The sequence below is a fragment of the Phalacrocorax aristotelis genome, chromosome 6 (assembly GCF_949628215.1).
Source record: "Phalacrocorax aristotelis chromosome 6, bGulAri2.1, whole genome shotgun sequence".
NCBI lineage: Eukaryota > Metazoa > Chordata > Aves > Suliformes > Phalacrocoracidae > Phalacrocorax > Phalacrocorax aristotelis.
Window position 1 is genome coordinate 46,688,134 of NC_134281.1, and position 24,966 is coordinate 46,713,099.

At 37.4% G+C, this 24,966-nt stretch overlaps 1 protein-coding gene across 3 annotated transcripts in view; it reads left to right on the forward strand.

Moving 5' to 3' along the window:
- FAF1 (Fas associated factor 1) overlaps positions 1-24,726 on the forward strand; it is a 174,145-nt gene extending 149,419 nt beyond the window's left edge. For all 3 annotated transcript variants that reach the window (XM_075097652.1, XM_075097653.1, XM_075097651.1), the window contains 4 exons: positions 4,194-4,274; positions 4,573-4,650; positions 8,790-9,005; positions 22,490-24,726. In XM_075097652.1, the coding sequence (XP_074953753.1) occupies positions 4,194-4,274; positions 4,573-4,650; positions 8,790-9,005; positions 22,490-22,573 (459 nt within the window). In that variant the 3' untranslated portion in view covers positions 22,574-24,726. The remainder of the gene's footprint in view (positions 1-4,193; positions 4,275-4,572; positions 4,651-8,789; positions 9,006-22,489) is intronic.
- The last annotated feature ends 240 nt before the right edge of the window (positions 24,727-24,966 follow it).

Here is a 24,966-nt window from a genome sequence, read left to right on the forward strand (position 1 = left end):
TTCACAGTAAAACTGATCCCAAAGGGCAATGGGGAATAAAGTGTAAGACATCTCCCTGAGACAAATCAGGTGCAAAGCTGGTTCCTGGGGTTAAATCATTAAATCCTACCTTCAGAAACAACAGCAATTAATAAGAAAAAAAGCCCAGAAGAGCCAATGCTGACTTTCCAATAGCAAAATAAGCCATTCAAAAAAGCCAGATGTATTGTGTATTTTTAACGCTGTGTAATCCGCAGGAAAAGGGGGCATTGCTGTTTTAAATGCAATTGCAAGTTCCCATTTCCACCATCCCACATCTGAAAAATAGTGTGCTTCAGGGTTAATTTCAAGAAATGGTTTAGGGAATAATTGTTGGGGAGAGTTATCCTAAATTTCTTCTTAACCTTATCTTAGTTTCATAGCTCTGGATATTACTCAAGAGAAGGTTTTATCTAGTCCATTGTAACTATCTCATGAATATAACTGTTTACTGTTTTCATCACGACTTTGTAATATGCACAATAGCAAAGAAAATTCATAGCTGAAGAATACATTCTGTGGATAAATGCAATTTTTTTGAAGTATCAACTTGCCATTGAATGAATGTCCCCTCTATTGTTGTATTGTCAAAATGGGAAAGCAGAGATCTGTGACTTTTTCCCTTCAAGGAGCTGAGGAGAGTTGTCTTCTCGTCTCGTACCCAAAACCCCAGGGATGTGGATGGTTTACATTCACGCCAGCCTTTGGTTGCTGCTGAGGAAGTCAGAAATGCTCAGTGTAAGCCCCATTTCTGATGAAGGCTTTTTAAGTGACCTGGGATAAGCTGGTGTCTGTTCCCACCTTGGTTTCTTGAAAAAGGAAGGTGGTAATTTTACCTTCATTGCAAAAGTATTGTGGAGATGCATTTATTGATGTTCAGTCGATGCTACAATTTATGTAGGATTTAACAGGAAAGCTGTCAGCTACCTCAGATTTCGTTAATGGATAATACTTATGACATTTCTTTAATTAATTATTACTGGTATGACTGTTCTTTTTTCTTCATGTGTTCTGTCTCAGAGCAATGAAAGATTCTCTGCAAAACATTTTCTTCTGCTTTTTCTGTCACCATTATGAACTCTCTTTTGTTGCTTTTGGTAAACTTGAGTCATCCTCATACTTTGCATGGTTTCTCTGGAGGAAGAGATGACTAAAATAACAGACCACATTGCAAGAACAACTGCAGTATGTAATGTTTAAAATTTGTCTAAGGTGTAACTCTGAACCAGAGAGTGTTATCATTTTGCCTCCGTAGAGGAGGTGGTTCCTGTAGAGTGTGAGCAGTATTAACAAAACACAGAAGTAGGTACAAAGAGACATTTCATAGGATTACATCTGCTTCTTACCTAAAGAAATCTGGATTCCAGATTTGTTTTTAAGGCCTGTTTCAGTAAGAACAGGATTGTTTCAATGCGATGTAAAGCTTGGTGGCATGGTCATTTACTTTCAGATGTGGCTCACATATTTCTGTGAGGACCAGGCAGTCATGCGTAGTAATTCTTCACATTCCTGACATCTTTTTCATAATCCACTTTCAGGACGATGATAACTGTGATGAATAGGGAGGAAAGAAATATTTTTTTTAAATGCCTGTAATTCATGTTTAGATTCTTGTTGTAGAATCTATAGCATCAGTATTTTTGCAGGTACCATCCAGATTATATAAATTAAACCAATTTCAAAAATTCTTCACTAAAGCTGTCTGTAGGTAAATGACTCTTGTGCTCATCAAAAATCACTTTGAATAAGTTCCTGGAGTTTTTTAGACAGTTCGTAAAATGTAAAATAAAAGCCAGTACTCCATTTCTTGTAAGTCTGATTAGTATATGAGTTTGGAGTGAATTTTTAACAATTCTAATAAATTTTTACTTTTTGAGGGTTGGTTTCAGTTTGGGTTTTTTTTTGGGGGGGGGGGTTGTTTTGGTTTTTTAAACTAAAGTAACTCTATAGTAATTGCTAGCAATCTTTGAAAGAAGGAGCCTTTAGTTGTAGTAGTTGCATCTGATCTTTTTTTCTCTCAGGCATTATTGGACTTGTGTGACCTTTGAAATTCAGTTTGTGTGTGATATATGAAGCTGCAAAACATGAAAGCTAAATAGGCTCTCTGCAACACTATTCTTAATGTTTTTTTAAATGCTTGTCCTCTCACAGATTGACTGAAGTCTGTCTTTCTTTAGTAATTTGGTTTCATAGGTTTTGATAGTTGGTAAGATAGTTTTTGTTTCTCACTATTCTAAGATAAATTTATGGTATGCGTATGAGAAGTCTCAGTATAGATAGTACAAAACCTCTTCCTTTACTGTTACATTCCATCTATGAGGAGAGTTGGGAAGACATCTGTGTATTCAAGAAACTTCCTCATTTTTGGATAACATAAAAATCAGAGCTGTTTAATTATTTCAACACCCCCTCTTCTCAGAAATGGAATATTAACGTAGGGTAGTTTCCGCTATCAGGTTTGAGTTAATTTTTGAAGGTATTCCATGAACATAGCACACAAAGCTTGTCAAGGTCCAGAGAATCCAGGAGGGCAATGGGTTATTTGGTGGTTATTGTCCTTACATTTTGCAAGAATTACTTCTACTCATGTCTTAGCTTTGCTAAACAAAGTGATCTTTCTCTATCTTATGTGAATTAAGTTTAGGGCAAACTGATTGTAGAAGGAAGAAGAGTTTCCTCTAAAAAGATCTTGTAACTTCCCAGCTGGAGGTTGTATACCTTTTCCTGCAATTTGTCCTTTCCTTTTGTGGTTGCATGCCACTTTAGAGCTTTTTAACCACTAATACGTTAGAGTTTTGTTTGAGGAATGACTTGGCACGTTTGCACGACATGATAGTAACAGCTAACCTATGCTCTTCCTGTTTAGAATTGAGTTTTTGCCAAGTAGTGAACTTTTGGGGAGAAAATCGATCACTTTGCAAAATGATGTCTTTGTGTGGAATAAACCTTGCAGGTGAATGAGAAAATTAACGTAATTCTTCAAAAAGCAGGAGGTGGTAGACTTTAATTTCTATGAAATACAGGGGACAGATTACCCCAGTGCAAGTGCTGTGTTACTGGTAACTACAGGTGACCATGCGAGCCCGCCAGCAGTCTCACAGCTAAATCTTATTGGTTTTTGTAGGGACCAGTGCAGCCTCTGCAGGGCTCTGGGAGGATTATAAGATGTAAGAGGAGTAAGCAGAGGGGAACAGCTGCTGTCTGTGGCTCCAGAGGTGGAGTATGAAGCTACTGATTGTACACTTTGCTTTATCAGACATCACCCCCATGCAGTTATTCCAGCTTTTGGGGATATCCACTTCTTGATCCTCCACCGTATGGACGATGCCTTGCCTTGTCAGTGGCATATATTTAGTAAACCCTTTTTTTTTTTTATGCTGTGATCATTAATAAGAGACTTTGCTAGGTTTGCTGGTTTGAAGTTGGCATGCTAACCCCATGTTTCTTCTCTGCCTGCATCTGTGTGTTTGAGACACTTCAGAGCAGGACTTGCTACTTTCTCATCTTTGTATAATATTCAGCGCAATGTGAACTGAGGCCTCAGGATAATGTTTAGTAGTCATGACCCTGGATGGATCCTACTGAGGGTGTTTTTACCAAGGAAGGACCTGGGAGCAGGCCTTCTTTTGCAGGACAACCATTTACTGCTGTCAGTCTGAGCAGAGAGCGAATTAAAATCCAGCCACATCCTTTAAACTGCAGCCTGTTCTTCCCTATTACAAGACTGTCCAAATTGTCAGCTGCAGGAGTGGGATCCTGGTGAGATCCTCCCCAGCACCAGCCCACACATACCCCTCCTACGACCCCCTCCCCGCATGGCTGGCACGGGAGGAGGCTGCACTGTTCCCAGAGTCTGCGCTGGACACAGCCCTGATAAAGCTGGCAGGGCAAAGAGCCTTGCTGCCAGACCCAACCCTCAGGCCGGCGCTTGGACACGCCAGTCCGTTACACAGCAATTGAAACATAGCTTTAGGTAAGTCATTATTTTTAAAGCCAAGGTCGCCCTTGAGGCATTTCTGAAATCATTTCTCCTAGTGGTGGTTAGAGGAGTAAGGCAGTCAAATACTTTAAAGTCACTGGGGTTAAAGAGTGCTGGTGAACATGAAGATGTATATCGTATTGTTCCTCTGTTTGCTGATATTTTTTGTTTCCTCCCCTTTTTTTTTTTTCTTTAGGACGAACGTGAAGCCAGAGAAAACGTGAAGAGAGAGCAGGATGAAGCGTACCGCATATCACTGGAGGCTGACAGAGCGAAGGTATGTGCAGGTTGAAGTGATCACATGAACACTGGGATGGGAATCTCTCCACCGCTGGTGAAATCTCCCTGGCGCAGAGGATTGCCTGCCTTCCGTTCTGCTCTTAAGATGAGACAGTTGCTGTAGAAGCCATTATTGCCCTCAGTGGTTACAAAATGGCATGATATAGCTAATTCTTAGATTAATTTCTACAGAAAAATTGACAAGTTTCTTTACTTTTATATAGCTAATGCACATCGTTAAACACAGCTGTGGAAAGCGAGGTGATACATGTGTGATTACTGTTTGTGTTTATTAGAGGGAAGCGCAAGAGAGAGAAATGGCAGAGCAGTTTCGCTTGGAACAGATTCGGAAAGAACAGGAGGAAGAACGTGAGGTGGGATGTCTTACCTTTTCTGACAACTTTTTTGATTCATTAAGGTTATGGACATTGCAACTTTCATTCAACACATATTGCAACTTTAATTCAAAGTATACTTTTTATGTGAACATTTTTTTTTAATTAATTTCTTACCATATATGTAAAAAAGTAGTGCAGCTAAATCATTTTCACCCACGGTTCAATAGCTTTTCTGTTCTGTCATCTGGGTTACAATAACATCATCTGGGTCTGATTTAGAGCCAGATATTAGATAGGCCTGCTAAAAGGAGGTCCATGAAATAAGCTCCATGAATGGTGGGATCTTTGGGAACCTCTAACCTTGTTTCTGCAGGCACTCCTTTAAAAATATAATACCATGGAGCCTTTTCATTTCTTCCAGGAAGTGGCACAAAGCCTAGCTGCAATTCTGATCAAACAAATTGCCAAATTTAATTTGGGAGACTAAACACTTTTTTAAAAAATTTAAGAAAAAATTTTAAATCTAGAAAATTGGATTTATGGTACATTTTAAAAATTCTAAAGAGTCTTTTACAGAATCTTCCTTAGAATGAAAATTGTGTTTAAACAAACACTTTACGTCTCTAGGCTTATATATGAAAATAGAAACCATGTGCCTCTGTGAAGAGTAGTATTCCTCAAACTCTGTTATTTTGTAGATTATCTTGATTTTGTAAATCCTGAGGGTCCCAGTGTCTGTCAGAGATGTCTCCTGCTGCCTCTTTCAAGATCTAGGCTAGCTCCTGTCCTAGCTGTACGTCTATGTAGGTATTTACATAAAGTATCACATACATGAATTTACTTACCTTGGTGACTTCCTCTTTTTCACCTCTTGGCAAATACAAAATATGGTAAAAAGGCTGAGGTAGAGCCATGTTTCTTCCCCTGAAGTCCCACCACGTTTCAAAGGATAGGTAAAATAGACCAGTCATTAAAATACTTCCATCTGTTCTTGACATGTAAGTCCTTACACAACTGCTGTGAAACACAGCTGATACTTGAAAAGGACTTTGAAACCCTTGAATAAAATTTTCAAAATAAAAAGTGATACTCACGTGTAAATGTCTTGACTGAAATCACAGTTGTTTGGAGGTTATCCTTTGAATTCTAGGCATATAAGATTCTGTGAGCAAGTTGCTAAGGAATACAAAGCTCTATCAGCATGCCTATTGTCTATATATTTCCTGAGCATGTTTCCAGTATTGTATCAAATATAAATATTTAAAATATGTATTAATTTATATAAAATATCAGAGTTCCAATATTTTTGGTGGACTTAACGTAACTTCTTTGCTTTGACTCTCATGGATTTTGGAGATTTGAAACTTGGAATTATATTCTCATTTAATTCTCCACTTATTTCATGTCCTTGGAACTCATGAAATCCTGATAAATCACAGCCTTGCTTATTCCCCCCCAACGTTACTTAAATGTATACTGACATTTCAGTCTTGTGTACTTTGCTGGTGTACGAAAAAATTGCATTATACTATTGCAAAAAAGTTGGCTATGAACACATTTATTATTCCCTGAGATAAACCCAATAAAAGACTGTATGAGCAATCCATTTGCGTATATATTTTTTGACCAAGATAACCGCATTAAAAAACCTGAACCATTGAAGCATTCAAGAACCTTTTAAACAGTACTGCGTTGTAAATACTAAATTCAGCCCAAACGGTAATAGTCAATGGTTTGGGAAAGAGGCAGTCCACTTCTTCTTTCCTATCCTACAGTATCTGATGACTTACTTAGCTCCTGTTGTTAACATAAGCCAAGAATGTGAGGTAAAGCGCAACTGAAGGAGCAATGCACACGACCGGACTGTGAGCACTGTGTCAAGAACACCTGAAAGACAGCAATTCTGTGAGGTTAATAGCAATCGAATGCAAATCAGTGCTGTAGCAGTAACAGTGTTGAGCAATCAGCTCACACTCAGATTCAAGTAAGAAGTATGTTTTTCTTTTTTTTTAAGTAATTTTGCACGCATAGAAACAATAATTAATACTGCTTTATTGTATCTGCTCCTGAACCTTTCCTGATACCTTGGCCTTTTGGAAATAATTTTGTTATGCAAAGGCTGCAAGACTGGCCCATGTTATCAAAATATACCTGGGCTTCCCTGCTTTAATGTAGAGTGCAGTAATGAAAATAATAGGAATTGTTTGCTTAGTAGAACAAAGAGGATTTTAACAATAATGTTTACTAACACTCCCCATTTTCAAGTATACTGATTACTTATACTGAATTGTTCTGCAACAGTGTTTACTTACAGAAGTGGCTTTATGTTCACTCTGTATATTTAAAATCTGACTATCGAGCTATTCACTTACTGAACACCTTTTTATCAACAGACTGAAATTGCTTGTTCAGGTCCAAGAGTTATTAATGTGATCCATCTCATCATTGTTCTCTGACTTGGTTTGCTGGTACAGAATATCCATTGTAAATTGCCATTTTACGTTGAAGCCTTGGAGACTAGTTACTTTGGGGAGCGACGCACTCTTTGTACAAAGAAAAGAGCTCTAATGAGCTACTGTTGTTTATTTTTCTATAATATAATTGATTGGGTTCAGTAAATAATGTAGCATCTGTTGTTATACTGTGTGGGGAAATGTCAAAACAGAAAGATAGTAAGCAGGTGGTTGAGAACGGAGAGGGAGAAAATTAAAATAGAATCTATTTAAAGTATAATCTCACAGTAGATGAGCAAAAATGAACTCAAGTTCTATGTATAAATATTTATACTGAGATATAATTTGCTCAGAGATTCGTGTGTAAGAAGTAGACTATTCAAAAGCCTTCATAATCCTGCTTCTGCCCAGTCCTTTCTCTTTAATGTAGTCGTCCTCCATCGGTTTCTGTTACTAAATGACCGTGGGGAGGTTTCAGAGGCACAAATAACAACTGTGTATCTTGGAAGTTTCTTGAAAATCTGGGTAAATCCCTGCCTGACTGCTTCTTCAGTTTTGAGAATTGTCTTTTTGGCGCATTTTAGGGGAGGCAGTGTGATCATGCCGCTTCCGCCATTCATCGATGTTCTCATTAACTGCTGCCTTAAGTGAGGCGATATTGTTACAGGGCTGCTTTCTAAGTATGATCGAATTTTTAAGAGATGCCAATGGCTGTCCATGAGTACCAGCAGCGCTCAGTACCCTCGAAAATCAAGCCCACCTTGTTCAGCAGTCTAGTAATAATAGGCATAAATGAAAAAAAAAAAAAACTTCTGATCAAAGTACTAGTGTTGTAGTAGCTCCCGGAGGCAGAGGGCAGAGAGCGGAGTCTTGGCTCCTGCTCTTCAAATCTTGACATCAGCAGTATACACAAGGTCAGCAGGACGACAACCATGCATGTTTTCAGATGTGTACTGTTATCGCAATTCTGGGGCTGATTTCATGCAAGTTGTTGCAGAAAATGTGCACACCTGTGCTTGGAACCACCTTCCTGCAAATATTAGTAATTGCTTGCTTTAAATCTAAAGCTCCCATTTCTGCCCTCCCAGTTTTCTTCTTTGACCATTCCTGTTTTTATATGTACTCTATGTATTTCGTGTACCTTCATGATATTTTTAATTATGTCTTTTAACAGTGTTTTAGTTTATTTAGTAAATCTGGGGCATTTTTGTTATACTGAACATACTTTTTACTGGACACTTTCTCTGTACCAGACATTCTTTTTACTCTGAACTGCCACTAAGGGTCTTGTCTTCACTGCAAATGGTCAATTGCTCTGTGCAAGAGGAAGGCAATTTGATAAGTGCATTTAAAGAAATACTTTTACTGCCTTTTAATTTATACCCTTTAAGGAAGCAATTGGCCAGTGGACAATTATTCTCTCATTCAAATTTTTTCCAAGGCTTTCTGCCAAATGATTAAATTACTTATCCCCATCGTGCATTAACTGTAGACCTAATAATATGTGTTATAAAGCAGGATTTATTTTAATTAGTTGTCTGGTGGGCTGTTATTAAGGAATGAATAAAAATGATTTTGTCATTGAGATATAAAACACAGCTATGGCTCTGGAGCACTGTGGCACATCTTGAAGAAGTTCTAGAAGAAGTAAAAAGAAAAGCCTTCTGTCCTTTTATCCTGTTGCTAGCATTGCAACCTAAATGGTTATTTTTCCTTCCTCAGGCTATCAGGCTCTCTCTTGAGCAATCTTTACCTCCCGAACCGAAAGAGGAGAGCACCGAGTCCGTCAGTAAACTGCGTATTCGGACACCCAGCGGAGAATTCTTTGAGCGACGTTTCCTGGCCAGCAGCAAGCTGCAGGTTGTCTTTGATTTTGTAGCTTCCAAGGGATATCCTTGGGAGGAGTACAAGCTGCTGGGCACCTTTCCAAGGAGAGATGTGAGTAAATGTACCTTTCAGGAATAAATACCACTACTTCTTACCCCTGTATGTTAGATGTCCAGTATGTATAGCACAGAAGGTAAAAGATAAGCCTGAGTGCTGCCAAGCATTGTGGCTGTAAGCAAACCAGGTGCTAACCTACCAGTGCTATCATATGTTACATCCAAAATTGCATTGCAACAGCTGTTTCCAGTGACACTGTAAAAAATCCTCTGCCTCCATCAAGTTGTGGACCATATTCAGTGAAAACTGCCCAAATATGCTGAGCCAGCATCACTGTTCTGAAGGAAGCCGCATCGGTATTAGTATGCTGTTTAGGTCTCTTATGGGCCGGTGCTTCTGATCTTTCTGGTTTTGCTGTTTTGATGCAATTTTATGTTATGAGCAAGGAAAGCTCAGTGTCAGATAGTATACAGTTATGAGCTAATCAGTACATTCTAATAAATTATTCATGCACCTGTTACATAGTACCAGTAAATAATCATTTATATCTCTTACCTCGAAATTCTAATAATGTGCCTGCCGTGACCGATTTTCAAAATCAATACTGCTTACTGCTTGCAAAAGCCAATTAAATTCTGTTGATTTATCAGCAGATATTTATGTGCTGGTTACTAAGATTCTCTGAAAATATATCTATGTTTTCTGCTCTGTTACAAATTAACTTTCATTTCTTATTTAGCCATTGTTACAGCAAAGGTAAAAGTCAGTGGGTCCAGCTGTGCAGCAATTACCTGGGGCCCTGCCTGGGGCGAAGGTAACAGGCACTACAGAGATGACAGTGCAGAACCAAGCAGTGGTGGGTGACGGTCAGCAGCTTTTTGGCCCTACTGCCTCAGTACTGCAAATTAGGGTGGCAGCTCTGGATCAGCCGGGGTTTTGTTTGCTGGGGGCATCTCCAGGCGACTGGTTAAGCCGTTTTTCATCAAAGGAGCTCAGTAACTTAGGTTGTTTTTCCATTTTGTTTCCCATCCATGCCCCTGGAGGAAGTTCACTAGAAGTAAGGCTCTGACTAGCGTGTTTACAGTAGTGTTTTGTAACAGATATCTCTTGTGTTGGCATCTTATTTGTAAGTACTCCAAAGGGGAACAAAATAATGTCCTTAGCAACCATACAACCTTCAGAGTGGATGCAATTTCTGACCAATTTTTGGCATAACTCTGTGAATAGGACTTTAGTGTTTACAGCTTTTTTTCCACCTTGTCTTATATTGAGAATCCTGATCAGTCAGACTGAAAATCAGCATTTAAGGAATCTCATTAATCATAATAAGCATGTAATATCATTTCCAGTGGAGCCAAAGACTAGAAGTCGTCTATATTTCCAGGATTACTGATTGTTCAGTTTACTTGACAGAAAAACCCCAATCTTTTATAGTCTAAACAATGTTTTCCTGTATTTTAAATATTCTGCAAGTCATACCTCCCTCCCTGTAACATATTTATGTCTTAGTACATATTTAATACAAAAAACCCCTGCAAGTATATTACTCTAACTTTTTACATTTGTTTTGCACTTTAGACTCGCTGTTTCTGTACTTAATCACATCATCATCATTATTAATTTTAGTCCTCTGTAACAAACTCAAAAATTGATCAGATGACTCACATAAGAACAAATTTAAAAAGGAGTAGAAAAGAAAAAAGGGACTAAATTAGAACAGGCTGGTCTTTTCAGTACATTTGTGAAACTGCCAGGGAGAAAACGCTGAGGCAGAGGAAGGAGAATTTAATGGCAGTATATGGAGCCATTGGTCTGTTGCATGGGAAGCAAAGACCCTGTCATCTTTTTTCTGTGATTCCAACCTAATAATGCCATGTATGAGGAGCCACATAAATGATTCATGCCGATTGACTCAGTGGCCATGTATGAATCTGGTTGCCATTGTGACCACCACCACTACAACAGACAAAAAAGAATCCCCAGGGGTTTGATAACCATTGAGAACTATAAATAACATCTGCCATGTTCCCCAGGTTTGGAAAGTTGGAAGTGTGCAACTCCATAGATTTACCAAAAAAAAAAAAAAAAGTAGTCACTGATGAATGTCTTGGAAGTACAGTAAAAGTATATATTCATTGCCTTAGACTTCCTGGTATAAGGTCTCTTAAAAATACACTGTAAGTTGTCAAGACCGTTTTGCTCTATGGTACATGTCACAAACATCCACTGAAATCTATGCAACAAGAACAGAGCACTTGGGATGCTTGTGCTCCAAAGAAACCATAGCATTTAAAATGTCTGTTTCTATTTAAACTACATGTAACATTTTTGAAAAAAATATGTTTGAAAGTATCAGAATTACTTTGCTGGAGTTTTTGCTGCAGTAAGATGAAAACATGTCGTCTCAAGTTAGTATTTTTTGTTCTAGCCTAATCTGTATTACAACATACACACCCCCAAAAGTGTTTGTCTTATCCAAACAAGGGGATTATCTTCAACCAAATCAGCAGTTTCTTGTAATAAACTTGTTGGAGCATTTTTACCCACTTTTCAAAGCCATCAGTCCTGATACAGTGTTGTTGAAGTATTTTTACTTCTTTGGTAAATAAAAATTCATTAGTTCTTAGTTCTATGTTCCAGTTGCTTACATGGATATCCTTAGCTAACTTAAAGTTGGTATCATAACCCTACTGTAAATACAAACTTCTACACATGAGTAAATACACAGATTAACCTTTTCCAGACACTACTTGTAGATTTTAAAGCAGCAGTGACATTCCAAAGCAGTTAAGCACATGCAGTGACTTGTTATTGGGTCTTTGTCGCTGACTGTGTTGTTCTTTCTACTAGCACTGAAATCAGATATTAACCGCCTCCTCTCTCAGTCCCTTAACCAAGGCAGCACTGCATGCTGTACCGACAAGCGTGTATCACCCGGGGGAACCTGGGTCAGCAGGTAACTTGTACCTCTAACTTTGAAAATGTTTGGCGAGCTGTATTCTGAGTGAAAAGCTGTATTGTAAGTTCTTTGCGTTACTCTTAAATGCACCTGCAAAGGGTTTATGGAAGCAAATGTGTGCACTATTTAAATGTATGTGCTCATTTTAGAATTATAGTTCCTTTTCTTCCAAGAATTGTTCTAATCTTCAACATGTGTTTAACTCTAACAAAAAGAGCTTACCCTAAGCATATTAGCATACTCAGTCAACCTTCTCATTCACTATTTCTTCTAAGTCCCTTCCTCTTAAAAGCCTTCCCAAACGCTAATTTCCGTAGTCCTCAGTCTGCCGGCTGCAAGATCCACCTTCTCCCAGTACCCTGGAGACTTCCCGGATGATCAGTTCCTCGCTTCCTTCTGTGGTGGAGATCTGCAGAGGTCTTCCTAAAATTCTTTAACATCTATGGGGCTGGGCATTTCACCCAGCTGCCAAGAAGCTGACGGTGTACCGTGTCTAGCTGAAACTACAGGAGGAATGTGCAGAACAAATTTACCCAAACTGGGCTTCAGCCGCCCTGCTGGGGTTGATGATGTTTGTGAACGTTTTATGGTGCCTGTCAGAAAGAGAGGTTGTGGCATGCTCTCTCTTTTGAAAGACTAGTTTTGAAAGACTTAAATTATTAATTTCTTCTGAAAAATCAAAATTGCACTCTACAATTTCTTTGCTTATTTCTCCTTAAGGTGGAGCATCAGTCATGTATTTGAGAGTATGCCTTTTGCAGACACGGTATTAGAGACTTAAGCTCTTTATTTACTGTATCTGGAAGCCCTGGTAAGCCAAGACTTCTACAGTATTTCACGTTTTATTTTTCTGAGCCACAGCTTAGGATCAGGTGGCAGTTAAGTCACTTAAGGTTATTTAAATGCATCTAAAATGTTGCTTAATAATTCAGAACCAGTTTGCTCTGTTTAGAGTATTAAGATTTTTTAAATCCTTTTAATTAACCAATTTCAACAGCAGTTTAAATAAACAGAAACAAAAAATCTGTCTCCCTTGAAAGGGCAGAAAATAAATTTAACTCAAATTGCATGTCAATTTAAATTAAGTATGATCAGGATTTCAGTAAGTGCAAGGCCAGACAATTCTTAATATTATATGGGAGTATAGAGTAAGATATTCCTCCAAACCCAAATATTTCATTCATTCCTGTGCTCTGGCAGGAGTAATCCTCTTCAGCATCCACAGTGGTGAAAATGCCACAGGATATTAAGTTTAGCTGCAGCGCTGAGCACACATAGTCATCTGAGCAGGTAGCTATCCTCTGATGTTCTCGGAAAGGTAATGTTAGAGCACGATCCCTGTATTGCTATGCCAGGTAGTTTGGCAATTTTGTCTATCAGTTCTAGAAGCCATTCTTTGTAAGGATTATCCTGCCTTTCACCCAGTGCAAACTACTTCCTTCAGATAACCTACTTTTAAACTCATTAGGTGGTGTTTAAACTCTTTAAATAGTTCATTAAAGAGTTACATGTCCAGGACCATCTCTGGCTTTTAACATTCTTTCCCCTAATCATCATCTTGATAGAAAGATGGAAGAAAGATGTTATCATGAGAAAGGATTCATGCAGTGTCATGGTTATACCCCATAGCACTTCTAGTGACTTCACATAAATCAGGAAGGTAGCTTGAATATGTGTTTTACGGCAAAGGAGGATTTCAGATTAATGAAATATTTTTCTGATGTGTTAAAAAATTTGAGAATGTTTTTGTAAGTGCAGGGAAAATTTAACATGTGATCCATGTAATTTTTCCAGACATTTCAGTTACTGATATCTATGTTTTTTACCATGTAAAATAGTACTCATCTCTTTTAATTCACATAATTTAAAAATTTTCAGGTCAATATAGATCTGATGGTGGCATGTGTTTGTCAGCTCTGATCTAGTTTACACAAGGCCATAGCCACCTACAGAGGTAGACGTCCCTCCTCTTGTCATTTACAGCTATCCTTAAGTCAACACTACCTGCCCTTGTCTTTCCTCTCTTTTCAGGATATGTTATTTTATTTATTCAAGCAGTTATGTTTAGTTTAGTTAAGACACTGAGAAGTTGCCTAAGCAAATTGGCCATACCAGACTAACATATTCCCATGCCTTTTTTAGAAGCATGATTTCTGATCGTTCTTCCTGATGACTTGTAACAGTAGAACGATTGGACTGATTACGCTTGAGTGCAAGAGAAATGGACCACGTGTCTCTGCAGCGAGAACGCTGAAGCATTTGCAACCCTTGGGTTTTACTGCATTTAACAAGTTTGTTGCTCACAAAGAGCAGTATCACAGTCTTTCGGTCAGCACCAACAAAGGGAGTAGGTGATATTCTTGTCCTACTGAAGTCAATGGCAATACTTTAGAGAATATTGAGTAGATTTTGCTTCTTGATATGTGATGTTTACTTTTGTGGAAATATAATTTCCATATAGGTAGTGAAAAATTCTGTAAGTATTACAGAGGGATTTTTCATAATGTTTTCTTCCAAGAAAGACAGGCTTGATCTGTCTTTTCGGACCTGGTGTCTTTGCATAACTATGACACCCAAAGAGAAAGATTAAAGCTCTTCGTGTATCAAGTCACTGAAAGGAGATGGATGGAATGTCTTCCTCATGTCACAGATGTAAGCTTATTTTAAAAAGAAATAGAATTACATTCTATAAGTCAATATAGTTTCTGATCTCTTACAATAACTCTGTTTGAATATGGGGAACGTTTAACCAATTTCAGGAAATAGGTGTGCATTTCAGATGAGCTATTTTACTTCAGGCTCACTAAAGTAAGCAAGCGTTCACCACAACACTGAATACTCAATGCGGTATGTGAACTTTCAGTTAAGTCTTCCTCATTAGTTAACCCAATGAGTAATGCCAACCATGTGATTGATATAGTCCACCCAAGCACATCGCTGTGACCAAAAGCGTTCTTTTAATCAGCACTGCCCCATTTTACAAAACATTTATTTCAGGGGAGGTGTGTTATTGTTCACAGGAAGATGCCGTAGTTAAGCCACAGAGCTTTGCTGTTGCATATGGTATTATCCAGCGTAAACTGGGCTTAAGGTATTTTGTACTTTTTCCCCAGAATTTATCCTTAATGTCAATTTTGTGGGGTTTTTCCCCCCTCATAGGAAGAAAATGTAATGATAAAATACCAATAAAAAGCCTTTGTAATAGTATGATACTAAGAATGCTGTGTCTGGTTACCAGAAAATTTAATGATCTCCTGCTGTTTTGGTAATTGCATAAGTAATACATCAGACTAAATCACCAAAGCAGTTTTAGGCGCGCTTTTTATTCTATTTACCTATCTACCAATCACAATGTTATACTGTAGATATCACTGTGGTATCTGAACATCTTAATCCTTTGAACTTGTGATAAAACCCCTTTTGGATTGTTCTTCCATGCAATTATAATTAAGTGCGCATGAATCCAATCCCGGGTCATTCTCCTGTGAGTGACTGTGTTCACATCCATTCCCCTTTGGGATGTATGCAAAGCAAAGTTCTTGCAGTTCATTTGGAGCACAAAATGTATTTATATGTTTTCAGACTTCCAGAAGATGTGGCTGTTTGCTTCCTTTCAGCTCTTCATCAATATCCACAGTGAAAGCTATGGTATTTCTGGGGACATGATCTTTCTTCTTTGTAGCTAGCACATTTTAAAATAATTAAATACATCAGTAATTGTTCGTTTGATATAAGCACACTAGCAGCAAGTATAAGCTTACTTAAGCAAGTATAGCCCACAAGTAACGGACTCCCTTGCTCCTTGGCACAGTAGAAAGGATGCTTAACATACAAGTGCTCTCATCTGTAAATGCCAGTACTTAAGCCTTTTCTCTACTCAGCAAGAAAACTGAAAGTAAATAGTGTGAAGGAGCAGGTGACGGGGCTCTTCTCCCCACAGGTCCTTTTTCAGGAAAAGACACGTTCCAGGGTACTGTTGGCTTCTTTTTATCCACAAAACCACACAAAGAATTCCTAAGTAGATCAAAGGTTTCAAACAAGTAAAAAGTAAGGGAGGAAAGCAGAAAATCTGAGGAGAGCTTTACAGCACCTTCCTCTTCCCTCAAAATCCGAAATCCTCCAGTCTCAGAGTTGTTGGCACTATAGACCAGCATCGCCTTGTTCAGTACCTGCAGCTACCTCCTCTGACGGACACCAACTCAGACTTCTGGCTGTCGGTGTATAAGGCAACTTCAGTTATACTTTAACGCCATCAATACCACGTCAACAAGAGTCACATTATTGAGAGAGACTCTAATTAATTGGAATACTTCTGTGTTTTCACTTCTCCTGCCAAGATGAAAAAGTGTATATGTTATTTTGTCATTGAAAATGAGCTGTTTGAAAGGCCAGAGGAAAACGCAGGTTTTTTGTAGTGCATCTTCAGTGAGATTAATTCTTAGAAATAAACACAAACCAGATATTCAGTCATGTTAGTAACTGGATGTATTCCGGCCATATTTTGGGGGAGTACTGATCACCAAACAAGATTTCTGATCTTGGGCTAAAGAGAAGCACAGAACTACCTCAGAGCTACCCAAGTGGAACTGCTGTACGCAGCATTTCCTAACATCTTTTATTGGAAGGTAGATAAACCCGATTTATATTTCTTCTACAATCCACTTTAAAAAGTCACAGGATTTGGGTAAATGTGGTGGGGTTGGGTTTTGGATTGGTTTGGGGGTTTTTTAAACATAATTGACACTTGGGATGGTATTTAGTTTTGGTGCAAGAATGATTAGTGTTTGTGGCTTTTTAAGCTTTGTTCCACAAACATAAGCTATTTTTCCCAATTTTAAAAAAATCAAATTTTCATGTAGAATCATGAATTCATAATGTTGGACTTTTAGAAAAGCACCAGATAGTCCCGGTGTCACTAGACAAATATAGCAACACTGGGTGTGGGCTTATCTTTATTACTTACACTGTCCTGCCATTATGCTTAGTATTTTATAGAAGAGGAGAACACAGTTGCTATCTTAATTTACTGTCTAAAAAGGCAAGTAATGCAAGCCAGATTTATCAGCCTTCACTGATGAAAATCTATGCAGCAGATTCTTTTCTGATATGAATTGTGTTAAGTGAACGAAAATTTACACTTTGTAAAGATTGGTGGCATGTCGGGTATCTCAGAGAGCTGCACGGCTTTTTCTAAGAAAGTGGAAAGTGTGCTCAAACAGGAGGATATAACATCACAATTTTCTGTTTTATCAACATCTGTTACTTTGCTTAGTAAATGTATTTTTAAAATATGCTTAATCGAAAATACTGTTTTGAGAAAATCTCTTACGAGAAATAAGGTAATAAACAAGAGCATGACATATCTGGATTAAAGCTTTGCACTTAGAACGAGACTAGAAGTCTTTTACTATGACATATTTTTCCTTATTTGTGACAGCTTTCTTCAATTCAGATGTAAATTATCTCCAAGTTTATTCAACTAAACCAAATCTAATTGCATATATTTCTATAAAGTAACCCTACCTTTGTTTGATGCTCAAGTTGAGGATATTATCTGTATAACTCAGATATTTCAATAGGTAGAAAGGATTCACTGTATTCGTTTGTGTGTCATTCTGAAAATATAGTTTTTTAAACAGATCTGGTACTTTACCAGGTGTGCCTTTAAGTAATTGCTATTGCATTTATACTTCAGGAGGATTAGGAAAGAGAGTAAAAGAACTCTTTGTCCATTAGATTCATTAAATGTATTCATGCGTGTGTAAGTGGTATAGAGGCTGTGCTACTCAGGAATCGGATCCTTGTCCTAGGGTGTAGAGAAAGGTGAAGGGTGTGATATTTACTGCTTGCATAAGTGTCATAATAATTGTGTATTTGATTCCTTACTTTTAAATGACCTTCCTGGGCATTAAGCCATGTTTTTGTATTTATCTTTTCCCTGCAGAGTTAGGGAGGGTAAGGAGCCACACCTTTAAAATGGTAAAAGTACAGCTGTTCAGGATGTGAATGTGTAATAGAACAGATAGGTCAGCAAAGGTAAAGATAGAATTAATAAGAAAATTGTTCTAGAAGGAAAGATTTTGCTACAAAAATGTATTAAAATGTTGTTTAAAGTAGTATTAATTTTCATTACTGTGTCATTTAAAAACCCAAGGAATTTATTCAGAATAAAGTATAAGTAGCTACTGCATTCTTGCAGAATTACTAGCGTTAACATTGCTGTCTTTTGGTTTTGTGTATCTTAAATCATTCAGTCTTCAAAGTACTGCAGAAGTACTTCAAACCAACCAGCTAGTGCTTAGCAGAAATAATTACCACAGAATTCATTTAAACAAGTATCTGTTAAAATAATACATTTCCTGTGCATCGAACCAACATCAGTTACACAATGAAGCTCTTTACATTAAAAGATGGAGTCTTGGCTCAAGTGCACCAAAATGTAAGGTCCTGTAAAAGTGTGTCGGTCGTGGGAAGAAAAGTATTGTTCTACCACCTTAAACAATGGCAAGATCTCACACTGATAGAAATACGGTCCTGTTACCATCCTCGGGGCATGTTGCTAGAAGGGGTCTTCCCTGGAGAGAGGGAACTGTTAAAGTTTGCATAGAAAGTCATTTGCCTGAAGATGAAAACTCCCAGGGCACTGTCTGCTTTGGCTTTGGGGCAGCCCTGAATGTGCACGCATGTTACTCTGCAGAATTCTGTGAGCCTGAGTATTAGTAATTTTGCTGTCACTTGAGTTACACTCTCTCAGCATCTGAACTTTGTGTCCTTCCTCTGCCACCCTCTTCACTACACAAATTTGGAACAGCTTAGCGCCTCTTTTTAAGGGGTTTTAGTTTATGCTTCATTATAAAGTACTTACCTTAGCAAACCCACAAAATGTATTTTTAAAATACATTCACCTTATCAGCTGGTATCACCACGTGACACGTGAGCGGACTCTCAGAGCGCATGCGACTGGTAGAAAGTCAGATATTGTAGGACCTGAAAATACAGAGAAACACTATGCTTTTAGCATTTGTTTAGGCCTTTAACAGATGCTGAATGCTTAATTTGGTGAATTTTGCAACCTTAATCAAGAAAGCATTAATTTCACCACCTGAGTTCCTATGTAATAGTGTTGAGTTCAACAGGACCAAATCAGATTCTGCATACAAACCATGCTTGAATGATTTCCTGTTTAATTGCCAACAATGTACAAAAAACCCCAAACTTTAAAAAATAAAGGTGTTGGGGTTTTGGACAATGTAACTTAAGTAACGCTCAGGGCTGTTTTGAGCAGTGCTGTGCAATGACATCAGAGCAAAGGATTGTCAGAACTGAAGTGGACTCCTGAATTTATCCTAATGGTAATGAAACAAGGTATACAGATTTAAAGATGAAGGTATTTTAATACTTTTCATTATGAAATAATCCACATAAATATATGTAAGTTAATAAAACTCATTAAAACACTACATTGGACACGCTTTTGCAGGCTACAGCTCTTCCAGGGTCCTCTGATCTCTATTATACATCATTCTTTGGTTTCTAATTCTGTTTTAAAATACTCTTAAGTTACAAAGCATTTTAGGCCTTATATTTCATATATTTACAAGAGAAACCATTTCCTTTGGTAGGAGGTGTGTTCACTAATAAGGCTTCCATTCTTCGTAGTAAACAGCATATTTACAAACCACAAATAACAAAGTAGAAGCTGCAGAAGGGTTATGGTGTGATAATTAAGTACAATGGCGACCCATATGAACAGAAAATGCCAAGGAGCTAAAACAAAGCAACAACAGCTTTGTTTGTTGACAGATGTAGGAGCCATATTGTTAGTTAATTGGGTAATGGTGTAAACATTTGCAAACTCTGCTGTCCCTCAGTGAATTAGCAGCACACTGAAATTATGGTGAAAAGCTGCACAGTCCTTTTGCTGCAGGTACTCCAGAATGCTTTTAGCTAGCCTTCTAAGTACGAAGCCGTTGAGGAAGGGCCATCATGCGTTGTTATTATTGAAGGTACTCGGAAGTTTGCAAACCTTAGAGTTTAGACTAGGATACGTATCTTGAATTACACTCAAGTGAATAATGGGTTTCCATGTGGTTACAGTCTGGAAGATTGTTTTCATTGCTTAGGCTTGCTTTTCAGATTTTTTTTTCCAAATGTAGAAGAGGCTTGTTCTGTCTTTCCTAGCTTTCTTGCAAAAAAAGGTTGCAGGATTTGAAAATAGAGGTGTCTAATTAGATACTTGCTTGAACTGAAAAGAAGGAAAATTGCTTCTCCAGTGCGCAATACCTCATGTGCTGTGAATTGCAGAGACCCCTATTCACCTCACTGTCTGTGCCTATGTGCAATAACGGACTGTAGCAGAATACCAAAACATTAAAAAGTGCAACAAGATACTTCATTAGCATACTTCTGTAATCACAAACTTAAATGCACTACTTTGGCTGTTTTTTACATAACAGCTTTGCTTTCTAAGATAATAACCTTTCAATAATTTAAGCAGCATCTGTGCAGGAATGCATAATTGGACTGTAGATAATAGGAATCTAAAATTGAGCCTGGTTTTTATAAATTATTTTTCTCTTCAGACATTTAGCAATAGCTCACCATGGTACATGAAGTTTAAGATAATATGTTCCTGCTTTGGGCATCAAAATAATGCATCTGTCTGGGTTTTTTTTTTTTTTTTTTTTAAATCTATTGCAGTCAGAGAGGTGAAATTACATTGATTTCAATGGACTTAGGAAGTTATAAGCTTTTAATATTTGTTTAAATAATGAATTTTCTGCAATTATCCAAAAAAGGAATAGAAATAGAAATATATTTTAAATTTGCCTGATTTAGTTGGGGGGGAGAGAAAAACAAGCAATATTGGTTTTATTAATGGTAAAAGGATTCGCAAGTTATGCTTTTAAGAAAAAATACATTTAGTGTTTCTTATTAATTTGTTAGCATTTGGTGTGCTTGACACTTGATGCTTTCAAAGAATAATTTAAGAAAGCAGTGGCATGATATGATCAAACAAAATTAACTTTGGAAAATATGTTTATCGGTATGCATTTGCATTTATGCCTATAGCATAAGACTAGTAATCTGTTATTCAGAAGCAAACTTCTGATAACTAGTGTGCTCACACAGCAAAATGAACTAAAACAGAATTACCAGGGAAAATAAGTTTAAAAATGGAAATGGAGTATTTCAGAAGATGGCAGGATTTTTAAAAATAATGTTCATCTTTCTGTAAGAAGCTTTGCAGTCGTCTTCTGAAGGACATCACAGTGTTGGCATGTGAACCTGAATGTCTGAAGGACACTAGGACCCTTGTCATTATTTTGTCTATATAAATAATATTATGTAGTATTTACAGTTAAATTTTATTTTCACGGAAGAGATTTATCCTATAGGCAGCAGTCTAGCTTCTAAATAGAATCCTCAACACAAAAGTTTCTGACTATAAACTGAGAATTCCTTATCTGCCTTAAGCGAAGGTCGGTAATGGGACAGTCAGGATGTTGAGCAGCTTGCAGGGTTTGGCACTGAGATCTGAATGCTGAAGAACTTTAGCAATAATGGTGCAGATAGTGCCTGTATCGCTACTTTCCAAATGGCGTGGCATTTAACTCTCCCTGGAATTCTCCTGTACACCCACCTGCACAAGCGATTGCCTAAATACCTTTACAAATCCAACGAGGAGTCAGGATTCCAGGGAACAATCCTATAATGCAAATGTACACACGCAAGTGTCTACATAAATGATATGTAAACACATAGTACTTATAATGCATATATATACACACACGCATGCATTATAGCATATATTTCAATAGTTGGGTTGAGATGCAGTTTCACCGTATGGTGAGCTGATTTAGCATCTCACTCCCAAAGAAAGGAGGAGGGCCCTGCTTCCTCCCTTCTCCTTAATGCTTAATGCTTTTTCTACTTACCTCGCACTGCATGGGAAGTTGTCTGGACTTGTGTGTTCACCGGTTAAACTCACTAGCATGACAGAAAATAACCAAACCGATAAAAGTGGACAGTTTTCTCCCAGCCTAGGTGTGCTGAGGTGGCTGATAAGCATCACAGTGAGTGAAAGTTAGGTGCTTCACCATGTGACTCAGAGCAAGAAAGGAAGTAGGAAAATAAAGGCAGAAAAAGTTTCCCCTTTCAATGGAGAGATCACGTTTGACTGGCTGTGCTGCTTGCACCATCAGCTTGATTGAAATTTTAGGACACTTTTCTGGGACTACGGTTTTATTTTTCATCTTAACTCGCATTCTAGTAATCCTTCCAAAAGATCTTAACTGTGACAAAAACGTATACTCACACATTGGTTTATGGTAGAAAACCAGACCTTCTTGGAATTAATCTAGTGAATTCTGTTTATTATTATTCTGTTTTTTGTTATTACAAAATAATAATAATAACCACACACAATATACAGTATATATTTCTTCATCTGCATCCTGGGAATTCATACTCACAACTTCAGTTCTCACTGACGGAGGGACTCAAAATTTTCTCCCCTGTGAAAATAAAAAGTTCAAAAAGCCTACTTACATGTATCTTCCTGTTCTTGTCTTCACAGGTGACTCAGCTGGATCCAAATAAATCATTACTGGAGGTAAAACTGTATCCTCAAGAAACCCTTTTCCTAGAGGCAAAAGAATAGGTCAAACAAGATTGTAGGACTAATCATCCCTTTGACAAGCCAGAGGCACAGTGTCGAAAGGAAGACTTCTATCAACACCACCTTGTACTATCATCCAACGCAATTCAATGTCACAACTTTGCCTCTTGCAAGAATCCTGAAGAAATTGAAAAAAAAAAGCTACTTAAAGTTTCACATACATGAGTATATGTGTCCAACCTCATTTAAATGAGCAGAGGATAAAATTCTGCTATGAACACTGAACATTATGACTCTGTTGCTCACTTATCATCCAGCTTTTGTTATAATTAATGCACTGTTAAAATGTGAGTGATTGTTAAGTAGAATTTTTACTCCTCAAATGCCCCTTTTTCACCAAGAAATCTTGGACAATTCTGCCTGTACTTTTGACACTAGAATGCTGTATATTTGATATCTCGCTGAGCCAGTGCTCTCATATATATGCATTTTATTTCTGTGTTTGAATTTCTACTGGCAACTAATTTAAAAAGGCAGAAAAAATTAATGGGACATTCTCAGCCATGGAAACTTAACAGTATTATAGTAGAAAGCATACAATTTTTGTTAGTACCTTCTGACTTCTTTGATAAGATGTAAGGTTTTGTTTGAAGAATATAGTTTGACATATATGCGAGATATTTATTTACTGGTTCTGCTTTGGGTCTCAGTTCTGATTCAGTTTAGGAAGTATTTTCCATTACATTGCAGTGTGTGAAACTGCTTTACTGCATGATGTGAATATTTAAATAACATTAGAAATGGCCAGTACCAGAAACCTGGTATCTTGCCCACACTTCAGGAATCACCTGATACTGAATATCGGTTAAAAACCTTTCAAACATCAGATACAAAAGTTCTTTATTTCTCATTGTGAAAGAAAGGGCGGTTCCCACTTTAGCAGTTTTCCTCCATTCTGGCACTCGTTTGTATCCTATTACTCTGCTGTTTTAAAGCACCTTGTTTGTTTCATCAAACAATGAGTATCTTAAGAGGTGGTGTAATAAGAAATCTGCCTTATTATTGCACACTTTGGACATTTTAACAATAGGTTATGGATCCCGTCTCAGATTAAAGAAATCCTAGTTCTCTTGTCTGAAATGTATGCACCAACTACCTGCTATCTCATGTGGAAAAATCTGGTACTTTACATTTATCAACCATATAATGAGCATACTGAGTCCAAGATCATAACATACACTTGATGCCAAACGTGCATCAAATCTGGGTTGGTTAATTTTGGGTTTTTTTGCTTTTCTTTAATCTCTGGGCTTACAGGATAGTACACAATAGCACTACAGAACTGTCATCTGCTAATCAAAATTTTTTTCTAAAGCCTGGCACATTATTTTCTACATATGGTTATATGTAATTCATAGTGTTTATTGTAGCAAAATGAGTTCCGATTGGAAAATTTTATACTAAGCAAAAACCAATTGCACACATCTCTTAGTCTTTCTTTTTTTCTTTGGAAGAATGGTGATAGAAAATTTAATGTATGCCTATTATTAGGGTGTTAGTGAAGCCGATATATTGTTACCTTTACCAAAAATGCAAATTTCTGAGCAGGGAAAGCCTTATTCTACCTTTTGTAATTCTGTAATTAGTGAGTGCTACATCAGACGCTTTTAGAAGTGAAGTATCTATGACAAACAAAAGGTTTGGAAGTGTAAGCAAATTCTAATCATTTGCAGTTCACAAATAAAGGAATTCATAGCCAAGAGAAAGATAAATGTATGTGTAATGGAAAGCTGAATGCAGACACTTCGTTCTGAACGTTTGTTTTCTTACAAAAAAAAATCTGCTATGTTTTATTTAATAAGAAATTAACATAGGTTGCAAATTGGGGTGATGCTGTTTCTACAAACAATCACAGTAACACGTACAGCAGGATTTTAAAGTGATGCATATCTTTTTTTTTCAGATTAGCTCTTCCTTCTAAGCTGGCTATTGAGGAAAGGAATTGTTGAAATACTGCTACACAAAGCAAAGCGACCTTTCGGCTAACTTGTTTATATTAATCTGTTCTGTTTAACTTTTGTTTGATCTCATCATCAGGCTGTTTCCTCTCACTCAACTTTATTTCTGTATTTTGACTATATACTCTTTACTTTGATACTAGTTTCAAAAAGTTATTAAATGTGGCTTGAATATTTGTTGAACTTGTTGAAGTCAGTGCTCCCAGGGTTTGTTTGGCCTTTTTTTTCTAAACTCTTTTATTATTTTTCCCCCATTTTGTTCATATTACAAAATACACTGTCGTTATCAAAATGTTCTGGTGATAATTAACTGGAAGTGTTTAAAGTGGTGGCATTACTGCCCTCTGATATAAAGATATCAAGATCAGTACGTAGGGACCATTCTGCCACAACGTAAACAAGTGTATCACTCTTTAA